The 15,677-nt window shown below is 38.0% G+C and overlaps 1 protein-coding gene across 1 annotated transcript; it reads left to right on the top strand.

Moving 5' to 3' along the window:
- Positions 1-11,481: 11,481 nt before the first annotated feature.
- Positions 11,482-12,990, top strand: LOC145101475 (protein JINGUBANG-like). The gene has a single exon (XM_079038678.1). It carries the CDS (start codon positions 11,653-11,655, stop codon positions 12,898-12,900), a length of 1,248 nt encoding a protein of 415 aa, XP_078894804.1. The 5' UTR covers positions 11,482-11,652; the 3' UTR covers positions 12,901-12,990.
- Positions 12,991-15,677: the final 2,687 nt, after the last annotated feature.

Genomic DNA, 15,677 nt, shown 5'->3' with positions numbered 1-15,677 from the left:
GGACTCAAATATAGAGTTTAAAAGATTTTTACAAGAAGAATATTTTTCAAAAAAATTTAAAATTAAGGGTTTTTAATAAAGAACAAGGAGTGTGATGCGTGTAATCGGCCGAGCTCAAGTAAGCTTTCCCCATGATACCCATACATGTTATATTATGATATGAATTGTGAATATGTGAACTGCATGATAGATCAGGGCTAAGGATCTAGGAAGGATGCCTTGTATGCCTATTGTATGTGCTTAGTGAACTGAATGCTAGTACTAATTAGTAAGTGGTAGGATGGCCTGTTTATGTTATACCTGATTGTATGAGCCTTAGAATTGCATGCTAGTATAGATTCCTGATAAGAGGATAGAATGGATTGAGGGAGTATGTTGGTTAGATTTTTTCATTGTCTGAATGCTTCTTGCTTTGTGCTTTGTGGGACTCTTAGCCATGTGAGCTAGCTACTAAGTGAATGTGCTAAGTTACATGTGGCACAGGCTGGGTAATCTCAGAGTGATGGACTTGGCCCTATTGTGCAACTCTTGTCTGAATCAAGCCGTTCTAGGATTGAGTCTTTACTCTAAGGATTATCTGATCTCTATTGTATGTGGCTATATTCATGAGGTAGCTAGTTGACATTAATGGGAATCCTTCAGCAGCTGAGGACTGGGTGGGTTCAGGAACCTAGGATATGCTTCAGTGGGTTAGTAGTGCGATTAGTGAGTTTTGGGTGCATCAGTTTAAAGAAGTGATTTAGATGATCCGGGAGGATCGCTGAGGAAAGTATGGATAGATGTAGAAGGTAGTATCAGGCCCGTACTATTGTAAGCACAAGATTCATACTCGAATCGGTTAGTGTCTTGAAGAATCTAAGAAGCTTATGGGAAGGATAATTCCTGGGTATGCTCTGATCGTGGGAATAACTACTTTGTAGGATGAGGATGAGCACACGTGGGGAAGGACCAAGGTTTGGTCTCGGCTCTGGTGGTAAGCCAATTACTGGAAGGACTGCTAGGGTTTTGAGTTCTCGTTGGATTAAGGAGATGGGAAGTGTCTTCCGCACTAGTCCCTACCTCATAGGGGCTAAGGTTCGGTTCGCCTTGGATCTCTCGTATCTGGCGACAAGAATTGATTGTGCGATTTATTGCGCTTTCGGGATTGGAGACTATGTCTTAGGAGTAGTATGTAGCTCGGTTTAGGGCAGAGGTTGCTTCAGATACCACAGTTCAGTCGTAGATGATTGAGTTGGTGAGTGTGTCAGGGTGCGAGAACCTAAATGATATGATTTCTAGAACCCGAGAGCGGGAGACTGATTTGTAGCACTCAGGAATGGGATCTAGATTCTGGATCCAGCTCAGGAGCAGGACCTGGGCAAATCGATGCGTGATCGTAGGAGTTCATCTCATCGAAGATTACTCGGAGAGTTTTGGAATGGACCTCGGTGGTCTTTTGTTCATCCAAGGAAGGGATTTTGGAAGATCTCGATAGTCGTCCAGGGGCCTTTCGGGCTGGAATTGTCGCGAGACAGTTAGGGGCTCATCTGGAGCCCAAAGCCTGTGAATCCCTAAAATCCTTCAGGAAGGAGAATCCTACTGTTAGTTCATGTCATTAGGACCGGAAAGGAGTGTTGCACCATGTCCTCAAGATGGTCGAGGTAACTCAGGAGGAGGCGGTCAGGATTCCTTCAGATGTTTGCAGATCTCGAGTCATTTCTCTACTATTGTCTGAGTTATCAAGGATTGTCACACGCCGTTCTGCATGCCGAGGAGTCTTTGAGGAATCTTCAGATGGACGTATCTTGCAGAATGGGTCCCGCGTGTACCGTTATGGTTCCGGATCTTTGTCGGAATCTGTTCAGGAGTATTGCCTGGAGGATCATTGGTCAGGAATTAGTGGGATAGTTTTTCAGTGAAACCAGGGCTCAGTGGTTCTATCATCTGTTCGGGTACGAAGGACATTTGCCTGGAGGAAGAACTTTGGAGTTCAAGGCATTACCGTTGCTAGGAAAGAACTGGTAGCATGAAGATGGTGTTCGAAGTTGCGTAAGTTATTTGATAATTGGATGTGACAAGGGAATCATACCTTTGTGTGGACTAAAGTCAGTTAAAGTTCAATGATTCCTTGAGGATAAAACTTAGAGTAAAGGTTCATCGTTGCGTGGCAGGAGTTATCATTCTTAGTCGTCGGCATAAGAGCTCAAGGAATTAGTAGGGTATCATGGGAGATGATTTGGATTATCAGATTGGTTAAGGTCTCAAGAGTATTCTTCCAGATTCTAGGAGTTGGGTAATCGTTGAAATTGGATAGTGACAGGAGCACTAAGTGGTAAGTGCTAGTTGTCATCGGTTCGATCGTTGGAGGGTAAGAAGGATTGGGAATCCTTCATTTCTCATGTGCTTTGGGGGATTTAGCTGATTCAAAATGGGTGAGAATCATTTAGGTATTCAGGAGCAGGAGCGGTTACGAAACTAGGTTGAGTTTTACGTTCCCGTCGAGGGGGAGGGCGGCCCAAGTGGTTGTTTGGTTTGAGGGTCGTATGAGTTGGGGGTTCGCTAAAGCTTCCTAGCATGTGAATCGCGTCTTTCTAGTGCTTGATAGCAGAATTTAGGGAAACACGCTGGGATTTCAGTCATGAACTGAGTTCAGTTTGGGCATTCAGTCAAGTGCATGCTTGATTCTGTGTGCGTTTCGAATTGATAGGTTAGGGGTAAGGCATTGGTCGGCGGTCTGATAGTGTGGAAAGTGTTGTAAGACTACGAGGTAGCTGTAGCATTCACCATCAGCCAGATAGTATGGGAAGTGTTGTAAGACTACGAGGTAGCCATAGCATTCACTAGCGGTCGGATAGTGTGGGAAGTGTTGTAAGACTGCGGGGTAGCCGTAGCATTTACTAGCGGCCAAATAGTATGGGAAGTATTGTAAGACTTTGGGGTAACCGTAGTGTTCACTAGCGGCCAAATAGTGTGGTAAGTGTTCTAATACTGCGGGGTAGCCGTAGCATTCACTAGCGGCCATATATTATGGCAAGTGTTGTGAGACTGTGGGATGACCTGTAGCATTCGTGGATTCTTTCAGATGATTAGGCCAGGGTGGGCCAGTTCGCAAGATTGTGGGGTAGACCACAACATGATTGGAATAAGGAAACGGCAGGTCGTTAGAGACCGAGGATGATGTAATACTATAGTTATTCTAATAGCATTCACTTTTCGCATTGGATTCGGTGGTGACAGTTTGTTAGGCTACTATGATCAGATGAACCAGAAGGATTGATGGAGCCATGAGTAGTGATATAGCTAGGGCGGTTATTGCTAGTCAAAGTTGCCTTTGGAGGCCATGTGGGGTGACTGCAAGATTGCTCGTTGGCTCAGCAACCGGGCAGGAATCCGATATTCCGGATGTGGGCAGAAAAGTTGAATCTATGGAGGCCTCAGTTGCTAAGGAAAACAGCTAGGAGGCAGTGTGATGTTCCGAGTAGTGGTAGTAGCTTGTGGGTTGGGAGGTGTCAAGCCTATTACAGCAGGATTAAATAACCTCGGAATACTTGATTTGACCCTATTGTGCAACTCTTGTCTGAGTCTTAATCGTTGTAGGGATAAGTCTCCTACTCGAAGAATTATCTAATCTTCTATCAGGTATAAGTGTTTCATAGAGATATTTGGTCTATTATTCCGTTTTTCGTGGGAATCTCAAGTTATCAAAAGTTAAGTGGTCAGTTAGTTAAGTGGACTGGGTTCAACAATAATGATTCAGTGTGGGTGGTCTGTCAAGGAGATAGACCATCTCGAGACGTCAGATTTTAAATTGAGGAGATGTGATCATGTTGCAAGGAATTCGTTCATCTTCGGGTTTTAGAACCCTGCGAGGGATGGTTTTGGTTGTCTTGGAAAGGTTGGGGTATTTTTGTGGTTGTGTTGCCCAAGTTGTTTGGCGTGTCAAGAGTGGTAAGGAATGATTTTGAGGACGAAATCTAAATTAAGTAGGGGAGAGTTGCAACATCCCGTTTAAAATTGAGTAATTAAATAATAAACCATGAACTCCAAGATGTAAATTTATATTTTATATTATTTTATAGTAGCCCTAAAACCCATAATATTTAGCAGGGTGTTGGTATCGGGGAGCCAAATGATATGATTTGGATTTTTGGGGGTTAAAGTGTAATTCTAGGATTTATTTTGTAAAGATTTTTAGAAGTCAGGGGGTTTTTAGTAAGTATTGGACTTAAATTGAAGGGACTTTGGAATGTTGAGGGTTGAATGGTAAAATCTGTACTTAAGTTGAAAAGAACTGACATGGAGGGGCTGAAAGTGTATTTATGAGAAAAGATTTCATTGAGCGGGCATATAACCCATCACCGTACACACATGTTAACCCTAACCCTAAAAGAGTTCTTCCAGCCGCCACCTTGTATCTCCATTGTCCAACCGCCACCACCCTATCCTCTTGCTGTTCCGATCAACCAAGGCCACCAGCAGACCACTGTTGCCGACGAAGATAGACCGCCTAGGACCACGTCATGGCTGCCACTATTGTTGTTTACAGTTGTGTAGAACCTCCTCCCTCCGACTCGTCGTCTGCCATGCCACCGGCATCACCGTTCGATAATCTTGCAGTTGTTAGTGCAATCTTTTGTCGCGGTGTTGTTCTGCCGACCATTCGTCGTCACTCCGCTGTCACCCTCCTCCATGAATTATATACAATATCTCAGTGGGTGTTCTCACTCATGTGTATGTGTATTTTAGTGTTGCTGTACAATTGTGGGTGTGCTTGTTGGCCATAAAACTGAGAACGATCACCATGACAACCAACCATGGTCGCTGCCGCCACCAACTACCGTGTTGGGTGGTTGTACGCATGAGTTAATGTGTGTGTGTGTATGTTGCGTGACCTAGAATCAAAAGAGAACCACCACCACCACCACCGTGAGGTGGTGGCTATCACCTCCGACCACCGTCTGCCGCCACAAGGGTGGCTGAGCGTGTGTGTGTGTGCTTTATTATGTGTGTGTGCGTTTCCTTTTTGAAATTATGATGTATGTACATTGGTTGTCGGATTTCGACTCGAAATCCACTACCACCACCGTGAGGTGGTGGCTGCAGCCTTCTGCCACCACCAGCCGCCATGTTGGGTGGCGGTATGCATTGTGTGTGATTAGATTTCTATTTGAGATGCTTAGACATATTTAGTCTAAAATTATAACCACCACCACGAGGTGGTGGCCGCCGCCGTGAGCTGCCATTGACCACCACTACCTGAGGTGGTAGTGGGTGGTGCCCGACTTAATTAACATTAATTAACCTAAAAATTTAACCATTTGTCTACTTGGCACGCGAATGGGTTGGAAACCCTAATTATGGTTTAGAAAACCCTAATTTTGGATATGTTAGTTTTGGGATTATTGGGACCAATATTTTGGACCATTGGATTGGAATTATAAACCAAGCCCGGCCACACTGTATGATTGACCTAGTAGATTGATAGACTTAATGGATTAAGCCCTTAATGGGTTAAGTGTTTCTAATTAACCCTAATCGTCATTTTATGTGAAAACCCTAATGGTGTTGGGTTTTGAGTTGGGCCTAGATGCTTGGATTCTTGATGGGACATCTATTAATAAGTATATGGATTAGGGAATTTGGATGGGCTTTAGGGTAAGGCCCATGTGAAGGGTTTGGGCCCAATTTGGAAAATTGGGCCATATGTTGGGCTTTGGTTCATTGTTTGGCTTTTGGGCCTTCGGAGTGTGTTTGGGGCCTTGGGATGGGATCAAGCTAGGTTGGGCGTAAAGTAGTCTTTTTACCGTAAACATGGACTTATGGTTATGTATTGGAACCCAATTATTAATTTGGTGTTGTTTTGATGTTGACAATTCGCGAATCCGTAATACAGTAGCTAGGGTTTTATTTGCGGGACTTCGGCAGTGCAAGGTGAGTTACCTTCTTGTATGAGTGGGTCAAAGGCACCAATGGTGGCCTACTAGTAGTTGTTTATAGTAGAGATGATTGTCTGTGTGATAATTGTCTGGTATGCCACTATCTGTTATGCTTTATTTCTAGTATGTTATGGTAATATGTGATAGTGGTAGGAGGGGTGGATTAGACCCCGTAACCGGTTGGGATAAGCCATAGGGTAGGTCGGGAACCCAAATATGCCTGAAAATATGATTATGTTATGTGATTATGTGATAGTGTTAGGAGGGCGAAATAGACCTCGTAACCGGTTGAAATAAACCGGAGGGTAGGTTAGGCATTCATATATGCCTGGCAGTATGTTTATGATATGATATTATGTGGTAGTGGTATAGGTGAAATAGACCCCGTAACTGGTTGAAATAAACTAGAGGGTAGGTCAGGCACCCATATATGCCTGACATGTGTAGGTCGGGCATCCAAGTATTCCTGACAGGGGTAGGTCGGACACCCTGGTATGTCTGACATGGGTAGGTGGAGCACCCAGGTACGCTTAGCAGGGTAGGTCGGGCACCCATATATGTCTGGCAGTATGTTTATTGTATGGTATGTGGTATGATTGGGGAACTTACTAAGCTTCCTGCTTACGGTTTTCAGTTTTGGTTTCAGATACTTCTTTTTCAAACGGCATGATCGCAGCGCATCACACTATGATTTCCGCATTATGAGATCTTTGGGAGTTGTACTCTGATATTAATTTTCTATGACATGTTTTGGGTTATTTGAGATACTAGTTTTTTATTATGAAATGATTTGACACTATTGATGTTTCATACTAATGGTTTTTATAATTACTTAATTAAAAATGAAATTTGTGGCTCTAAATTTTGGGATGTTACAAGTTGGTATCAGAGCCCTGGTTTGAGGGATTCGGACACACTCTCGAGTGTGTCTGGACTCAAATCTAGGGTTTAAAAGATTTTTACAAGAAGAATATTTTTCAAAAAAAATTTAAAATTAAGGATTTTTAATAAAGAACAAGGAGTGTGAAGCGTGTAATCAGCCGAGCTCAAGTTATGTTGACCGGAAATTTAGAGCCTTTGTGTTGCTGAAGGTGTCATGTTGGCTGTTCGGATCTCAAGTTTCAGGTGGGAGACTTTGTGTTGCAGAAGGTGTCATCTTGGAAAGGTGTCATCCGATTTCAGATGAGGGGAAAGTTGGGTCACCGATTTAATGGTCCATTCAGGATTTCTTCCCGTGTTGGTAGAGTTGCATACCGGCTGGATCTTCCTGATTAGCTAAACCAGATCCATAACACTTTCCATGTATCTCAGTTGTGAAAATGTGAAGTTGATGATTCAACAGTGATCTCGCTAGATGATATTCAGGTGGATGGGTGCCTGAATTATATGGAAAAACTCACTGCGATTCTTGATAAGAAGACTAAAACTCTGCACAATAAGGTAGTGAATTTGGTGAAGGTGCAATGGCAGCACCGAAGAGGCTTGGAGTGGACATGGGAACCGGAGGACGAGATGAGGGAGCACCACCCTAATTTGTTCGTGGCATCAGACTTCGAGAATGAAGTCTAATTCAAGTGGGGGAGAGTTGTAACACTCGGATTCAGTTTTGTTATCTTTAATCCTTGGATCATAGTTTATTTTGCCAAAGAGGTCCTCCATACGCTGGGTGTACATGGGTGGAGGGATCGCGTACGAAGATGTATGCGGGGCGTACGTGGCTAAAAAGCAAAACCCTAATTTTTTGGGCATGAGCCCTATTTAAGCTCATTTATGACCTTTGGACCTCCATTATCAACTTCCACACCTCTAAACATTCTTAAAACCCTAGTTTTTATTTGGAGTGTGATCTTTGAGCTTGAAAGTGACCTTGTGCCCCTTTTTGGTGTGTTTGCAAGAAGAAGAACTTAATGTGCAAGCCTTGGATGTGGTCGAGCTTCAAGATCCTGCATCTACATCATCTTAGGTAGCTTTTGGAGGTAAAAAGCTCCTACGTTGTTAATCCGTTTGATACTGAGAGTTAGGTTTTGTTCATAAGCTCATTTTTGGTCCATGGATTCTCTTTTTGTGATTTTGAGCAACTCCAAAAGCTTGTAGTGCTATATTTTAGTCCCTTTGGTGTGTTAGAGGCATAAAAATGCTATCTTGAAGGTTGTTTTGGCACCATGCATGAGTATAGGTCTTTAAAGTAAATCTTAATTGACAAAATGAGATGTTGGGGGTCTTAAAAGGCATGCAAAGGCATAAAGTTGCCAACTTTATGCCCTAGGACCCCTTAATTGACCAAGATCTGGAAGTTGACGAAGTGACTGCATGGATTAAGCACTTAATGGCTAAATATGCTTAACAGATTAGTACGCTGGGGGTACTAAGATGTACGTTGTGTGTACTGCCTGAAGACCGAGTATGTTAAGAGTACTGATGATCACGATGCGCGTATGCCCAGTGGGCTGTTGGACAAGTTTTGGACTTTTGGGACTTAACTAGTTATGGGCCTTGGTCTGTTTAGGATAAGTGGTGTAGTTTTCTTTTGTAGGCCTTGCATGTCATGGTTTGGGCCTTTTGGGCCATGGAGCCCATTATTGTGGATAAGCCGAATATGGTTAGGCCCATTATGGGATGGGCGAAATGGGCATATTCTAAGAGTTGGACTTAGGGTTTTGGCCCATGTCTTGAGTCTGTGACCAAGTTCTAATTAGGGTAATTTGTGTATATTCAGTGTGAGATTGTCAGATCAGTAGCCGAGCAGTCAGTATTTACCAGCAGACCGAGGTGAGTCTTCTCACTATATCAATGGGTCGAAGGCACCAATGCCGACCCATTACTTGACATGCGGAATGATAGTTGTCTATGTGTTGTTTGACTGAAAGACCTTTGGGGTAGCCCGTAACACTTGTATGGAAGACCATGGGGTAGCCCATAGCAATCATATGTATGTTGTGTGGTATTTTGCAATTGTATATTATGTGGTATTTGGTAAAATCACTAAGCTTTTGCTTACAGTTTGTATTATGGTTTTAGATACTTCTGGTACTAAAGGGAATGACCCAGCTTGATGGCACAACATTTACTCTCTATTGTTTTCCACACTTACCGATATTGTTACTCTGATAATTAAACATGTTTATTCTGTAATTGATTTGGAAACAATTTATGACTGTAATCTCCTATTTGAAAATGAAAAATTTTATCTGATTTTTGGGTTGTTACACTATAGCCCATTGCTTTCAAAAATCTATTCAATACTAGTCCATATGTTACAATTTGACCCTCAATATCCAGAATATAACTTTTAACACCTCAAGATGTACACCCCGCTAATTTAATATGACTTTAGGGCTAAAAAAAAATATAAAAATACATATCGGAGTTTTAGGATTTTTATTTATTTATTTATTTATCTATTTTATTTATTTACTTATTTTATTTATTTTATTTTAAACGGAATGTTACATCCATACAACAAATTCACCCCAAACCGGGTGTTTGTTTCCCATGATACAACAGTTTGAAGTGATTCTTCTAGACCACTTGAACCCTCAATAGACCTAGATTTTACCTTCGATATAACAAGAAAATGAAGAAGATAAAAATGAAGAAGAAAAGATTTTGGTTCCATTCTTGGTGTGTCTCAAATGGTTGTGGAATGGTTGTATTTATACTACAAATCATAACCAAAAAACAATTAAATTGTCATTAAAACACAATTCGTAACCGATATTATATTTAATATCGTTCTTAATTACGAGTTGTAACCGAAAATTGAACATCATATTTTGATTATACACCATTCGACCCCTCAACTTGGATGATTAGTTTCAATTCACCAATTAAAAGTGCAAATTCGATTAGGTAGGAAACAATTACAAGACATCTTCTGTTTGGAGAAAACTAGGGCTAAGTTACTGATATAAATGAATGACGAGCCACATATGAGAACATCTCGTTAATGATTGTCTTACGTAAGATATCGTGAACAAAATCTAAAGAAATCAGTCATAAGGAGTAAATGTGTACAAAATATTAAGGACTAAATGTGTACAAACTAAAAAATATATTACCATATTAAGTCATTTTTCCAGCTAAAACTATAGTAGCCGGTTATAAAGATTAAATATGGACAAAAAAAAGTTAAATAATCAACTATGGAGAAAAAAAACTCAATGATCGAATTTCTACATATTAAAAAATATATTACCCTTTTAAGTAATTATCGATTGTAATAATTATTTTTTGTTAATGAATCAAAAGTGCATTGATAGATTATCCCTTATTAATTTTGTGAAACGCAAATAATTTAATTACGTATGGGAAATAAACGTACACGATCTATAAAAAAAATTGGATTTTGATTCCCTATCTTACCTCAATTTTTTACCCAAATTTATAAAGAACGAACAATGAAAGGGCTTATTATTCAAATATGATGATATAATTCTATCTGGTTGAAAAAAAAAAGGAAGATAATGACTATTGAAAACTAAAAAAACGATTAAAATTTCCATATAGTCGTTAATAACTTCCAAATATGTATTTTGTCAAACGTACCCACTTTATGAGTATAAATAGAAGAGATCCTAGATTTTTGTCATCTCTCGAATTTAAACAATCTATATACCCTTTGTAAAAAAAAATGCTCTCTTTTGTGCATGAACAGAAAGTCATTTAATATATTATCTCAAATTTGTGCTCGAACAGAAAGTCATTTAATAGATTATCTCAGATTAAATTTCATGAAATTCAGACAATTAGGGTCGAAATATTACACAGAAAGCAAACATAAATAATCTATCAAAAATTCAGATTTTGATTGCCAATATTATCTTACTTTCAACCCAACTTTCTAACACTACACAGGATAAAAGAACTTATAATTCAAATATGATTATATGATTTTATCTAGTTGAAGAAAAATGAATAAAACTGAGTTTATTCGATCAAATTTATAACACGAGAATGTAACCGATTTGTTAATTCCTTTAATCAACTTTTTTAATTTTCATGAACAATGATAATTAAGTTTCAGTTACTTTTGCATTTATAGATAAACTATTTAATCAATATTTTGGATTTCTCAAGAAAGATAATTGAGTTTCAATTATTTTTGCTTTTGTAGATAAAGTATTTAATCAATATTTTTGATTGCTCAAGAATACCGACACATTTAAATTAATTTCTGCAAATACTTTATTATTTTCTTTTGAAACAAAATTCATAATAAAATTTTATAAATTTGTTATTGATTGTATTGTTTGTTAAATAATACACAAATTTCAATATATTGAATAACGTTATTGATTTGAAAGTAATAGTAAGATCTATGTAATAATATAATTGCTAATAATTATAGATACATTTTAATTGTATATTTTTAACAGATAAATTCATGAAATACATAATAAATGTTAAAAATAAAATTTTCACAGAATAGAATGAGATATAGGTTAGAGGGTGAAATTAGTAAATATATAAGGGCTTAAAATGTAAATATATTAATATACAGCGAATGGATATATGCTGGGCCCACCTGTGAACACCCATATTTCTAACCATAGTTTCAAAACACTTCTATTTCTATCAGCTTTTTTCCAAACACCCATATTTGTACAAAGAATTCCCCTTTTAAAAGCACAATCAGTTTTCTTGCTTTCCGTTCTCATCTTATATAGCCATCGGTGATCAAATTTCACGTTACTCTGCCATTTAATTTGATTCAGATTTTACAGAAACAAATTTCACGATGAAGCCCTCGATTTTAGCCCATCTGCTACCAAATGCATTTCTATCAATCACCACCACCTCCAGAACCAGTAGCAGCGATGAAAGCAGCGACGACGCCGACGAGGTCCTGGCAGCAGCCGCCGCACCCCACGGTGTCATCCACCATGGAATCCCTCAAACACCCACGGTACCCTCACTCTCCGCCCCATACCAATCACTAACCATCGTCACCGGCCACACCGAGTCTGTTTCTTGTCTTGCGTTATGTGGAGAATTCATCATCAGTGCCTCTCAAGGCAAAGAAATCATGGTTTGGCAACAACCGGATCTCCGACTGCTTACCACCTTCGGCCATGGCCGTGGCTCCGTCAAAGATCTCGTCACTGTCGGAAGCAAAATCTTTACAGCCCATCAAGATTCGAAGATTAGGGTTTGGAAGGTATCAAGAAATCTTGAAAACATCTTCAAATTCGTTGACACTCTCCCAACGAACAAGGATTATCTTGGAAAGTTCATGAAGCGCAGTCATTACATCCAAACAAGACGCCACCATAAGCGTCTATGGATCGAACACTCAGACACCATTTCGTGTTTAGCTGTTCAGGATAACTTGATTTATTCTGGTTCTTGGGATCGAACCTTAAAGGTCTGGAGAGTATCTGATTTCAAATGTTTAGAATCAATCAAAGCCCACAACGACGCCATTAACGCTCTCACCACCAGCAAAGGAATGGTTTTCTCCGCTTCTGCAGATGGGAAGATCAAGGCATGGGGGAGACTTGAATCAGAAGGTCCACATTTCTTGATGGCAATTCTTGAAGGTCACAAGGACATATCCATGAACTCCGTCATAGTTTCCGGTGATGGGACGGTGGTCTACGGTGGTGGGTCAGATGGGTATGTGATAGGGTGGTCGGTGGACAGTTGGGAGGTTGTTTTTGAAGTTGAAGCACATAAAATGTCTGTTTTGTGTATGTGTATGAAGGGTGACATTCTGTGTACTGGTTCAACAGATCGGAGTATCCGTGTATGGAAGACGGAAGTCAAAGGGTTGACTAAAATTGGTGTGATGATGGGTCATGATGGACCAATCAAATGTTTACAAGTGTCACCAAGTCGTATTGGTGGTGGGTTCTTGGTGTATAGCGGTAGTCTTGATAAGAGTATTAGGGTTTGGTGGGTCCCAAATAGGAACAAAGTAGAGGTCATCACCTCTACCCCAATTAAAATCATAGAAACAATTAATCCTGCACTTACATTCTTGTAAAGAAACTATTGCTTTGTTACAAATTTATAGCTATCATCATTGTATTAATTGTAATAATAAGTACATGTTACAGTTCTTCATTTGTTCAAATAGTTGTATGAGCCAATTTGTTTATATTTTGGTTGAACAAGGTGAAAAAAAGTAATTAATTAAGGTATTGTTTTCCTTGTTCTATCATCTATGGATAATGTCAATAGTTATTGTTCAGTTTAATTTTGGATTATGCAATGCGGTTGACATTATTGATGTCGATATGGTGATATACATATTATGATGATTAAATTTCTAAAGTATAGTGATGATATTTTCGATTCATTTACTTGTAATTAGGTTGATATATGTACGCTATGTTTTATAATTTTTGTTTCTAGCATGTTAATTAAATGAATAAAGTAATAAAAAAAAAAGGAAGAAAAAAACGAGTTAAGTTTACACAACCCGATCCTACCTGTGGTAAACCGTAAAATTGGATTTGTCAATTTACTATCAAGCACTTTGGCGCATTTGTTTGCCACATCTAGCTACTAAAAGCAAACAAATCCCTCTTCTAATCCCTATACTAATAAAAGAGTAGCTCTTTTGTCATGTGTCATCATATTAGACATTTTAATTAATGTGTTGCCACTTGTCAATTTATTAGTTTTCCATTTTAAATTTATTAGGCCTCTTCATTAATGTGATTCTATTTTAAATTTTAAATTTTAAATTATTGTTTTCATTAATTCACAAATAAAAAATATCTAATATATATTTAAAATTAATTTTATATATTTATTTGAATTAATGATTATAATTTCACATAACTAATAAAAATATATCTTAAATTAATAATTTATTTAAAATAAATTATTAATAATTTTGAGTTTTTACTATAAAAGTTTGATTAATTTTATAACCGTGGTTTCCACGGGTTATAAACTAGTAAAAGAATAGTTTTAATCTTCTTTTGACAAATGTCATCATTATAGGCTTTCTAATTAATACATATTTTATTCTTTTTTTGCCATGTGTCACCCTATTAAATATCTTAATTAATGCATGCCACTTGTCAACCTATTAATTATGTATTTCAAATTTTAAAATTTTTACTTTAATTACAATAAATTAATAACAATGCAATAAAAGTTAAAATAAAATTAATAAAACTTATAAGGTGATATAATTTCACATATTTATTTAAATTAATGATTATGATTGATTAATAATTTTGTGTTCTAACTATTAAAGTTTAATTAATTTTGTAGTCGTGGTTTCACGGATTATAAACTAGTAATAATAATAAACATTTCTTAATAAAAAATGTTTAGAAACATCCTAATGTGCTATTGATTTTAGGACACTATGTAAAATACACGGTACAAATGGTCCCTAAATATTTTCTTCGTACATAAACAAAATCCGTTAATATTATGATAATTTGATAGATGTTATAAACACAAGGGAAATTGAGTAATCTAACCTTTAAAAATATGGATAACCATTTTTTTTGGTAAAAGTGGCCACATACTCCGGAGTGCGTAATTTCGATCCGAACTTGATGTTGTTCCGGAGTTGGTGTTGGTTGGTCGGATTTTGGTCCGAAATCTGACACTCCATACGTTCCGGACTGAAAAAATGTATTTCGGACTACAGTCCGGAATGGCCGTACATTCCGAAATGTTATTCTGGAGAGCTAGAATTAGGGTAGTTGTATGGTTTTGTTCCATATATGCAATATATTTGTGTGTTTGATACTTTTTATAAACGTTCCAAAATGAGTATGTATGCAAGATTTTTTCGAGTACTAGTTTCTAGTGGAGGGAAATGGCAGCGTATCGATGGATGTATGCAGTATCTTGCTTCAGACTACACATATTTTGGTGTAGATATAATCAATGATATCAACTTCGTTAGGTTAGTTACGTTGGTTTTTTCCAAGGCCATGTTACACACTAATCAAATTCGTTTATCATTTCAATGTCCTTGATCAAATATAGTTATGCAGATTTTTGGTGATAGTGATGTTAGATATTTTCTTAGTGCAATTGTTTGCTGTTAATATTCTATTGAGAAGTGGTATTAATTGATTTCCCGAGGAAAATCGTTCTAGAAATGGTTCTTTCGGTGCTGGTAGAAACCAAATTTGTAATTTATTACCGATGACAACCAACCATGTACCTCTTACAATCACCCTATAGATGGGGGTGATTATAAGTCTAAAGGTAAGGCTGTTGTTCATATTGACCTTCATGCTAATATTGATGAATTTGCAAATGATGAGACAAAACTAAGGATGTTGCTTGATGACGGTAATATAATTCCACATGGAGAGCTAATAGAACATTTTTAGAGTTATGCTGAATTAGGTAGGGATGATCATGAAGGTGGAAAGGAGGAAACTGATCCTTTACAACCTCCAAAATCACAAGAGGAAAAGTTTTCTATTTATTTTTCCAATTCTGAAGAAACATAACCCACCCATTGGGGTATGGCTGAACCTTTAACATTGACCGAATTAGCTCAACAAAAACGTAAAGGGGCTACAACGCACAACTATACTTCCCATGTGAAGTTATACCAAATCTTCAAAAGAAAAGAAGCATTTAAGCTTAATTTAGGATTGAAAAGTGTTACTGAAGGGTTCCAATACAAAGTGAAAAAAATCTACAAAGGACAGGTTTGAAGTTGTTTGCTATATGGATAATTATGACTAACAGATATGGGTAACAAAACATAACACTACAAATACATTTGAAGTGGTTAAACTATCGGAGAAACACACTTTCTCAAACACACAA

This window comes from Lactuca serriola, chromosome 4 (assembly GCF_051521515.1).
Source record: "Lactuca serriola cultivar US96UC23 chromosome 4, Lser_US96UC23_V15, whole genome shotgun sequence".
Taxonomy (NCBI): domain Eukaryota; kingdom Viridiplantae; phylum Streptophyta; class Magnoliopsida; order Asterales; family Asteraceae; genus Lactuca; species Lactuca serriola.
This window is presented reverse-complemented; position numbering and strand designations above follow the sequence as displayed.

What these genes read in the sequence shown, in the direction of transcription:
- LOC145101475 (XM_079038678.1), top strand. Translation starts at nt 11,653, where the DNA reads ATGAAGCCCTCGATTTTAGCCCATCTGCTACCAAATGCATTTCTATCA.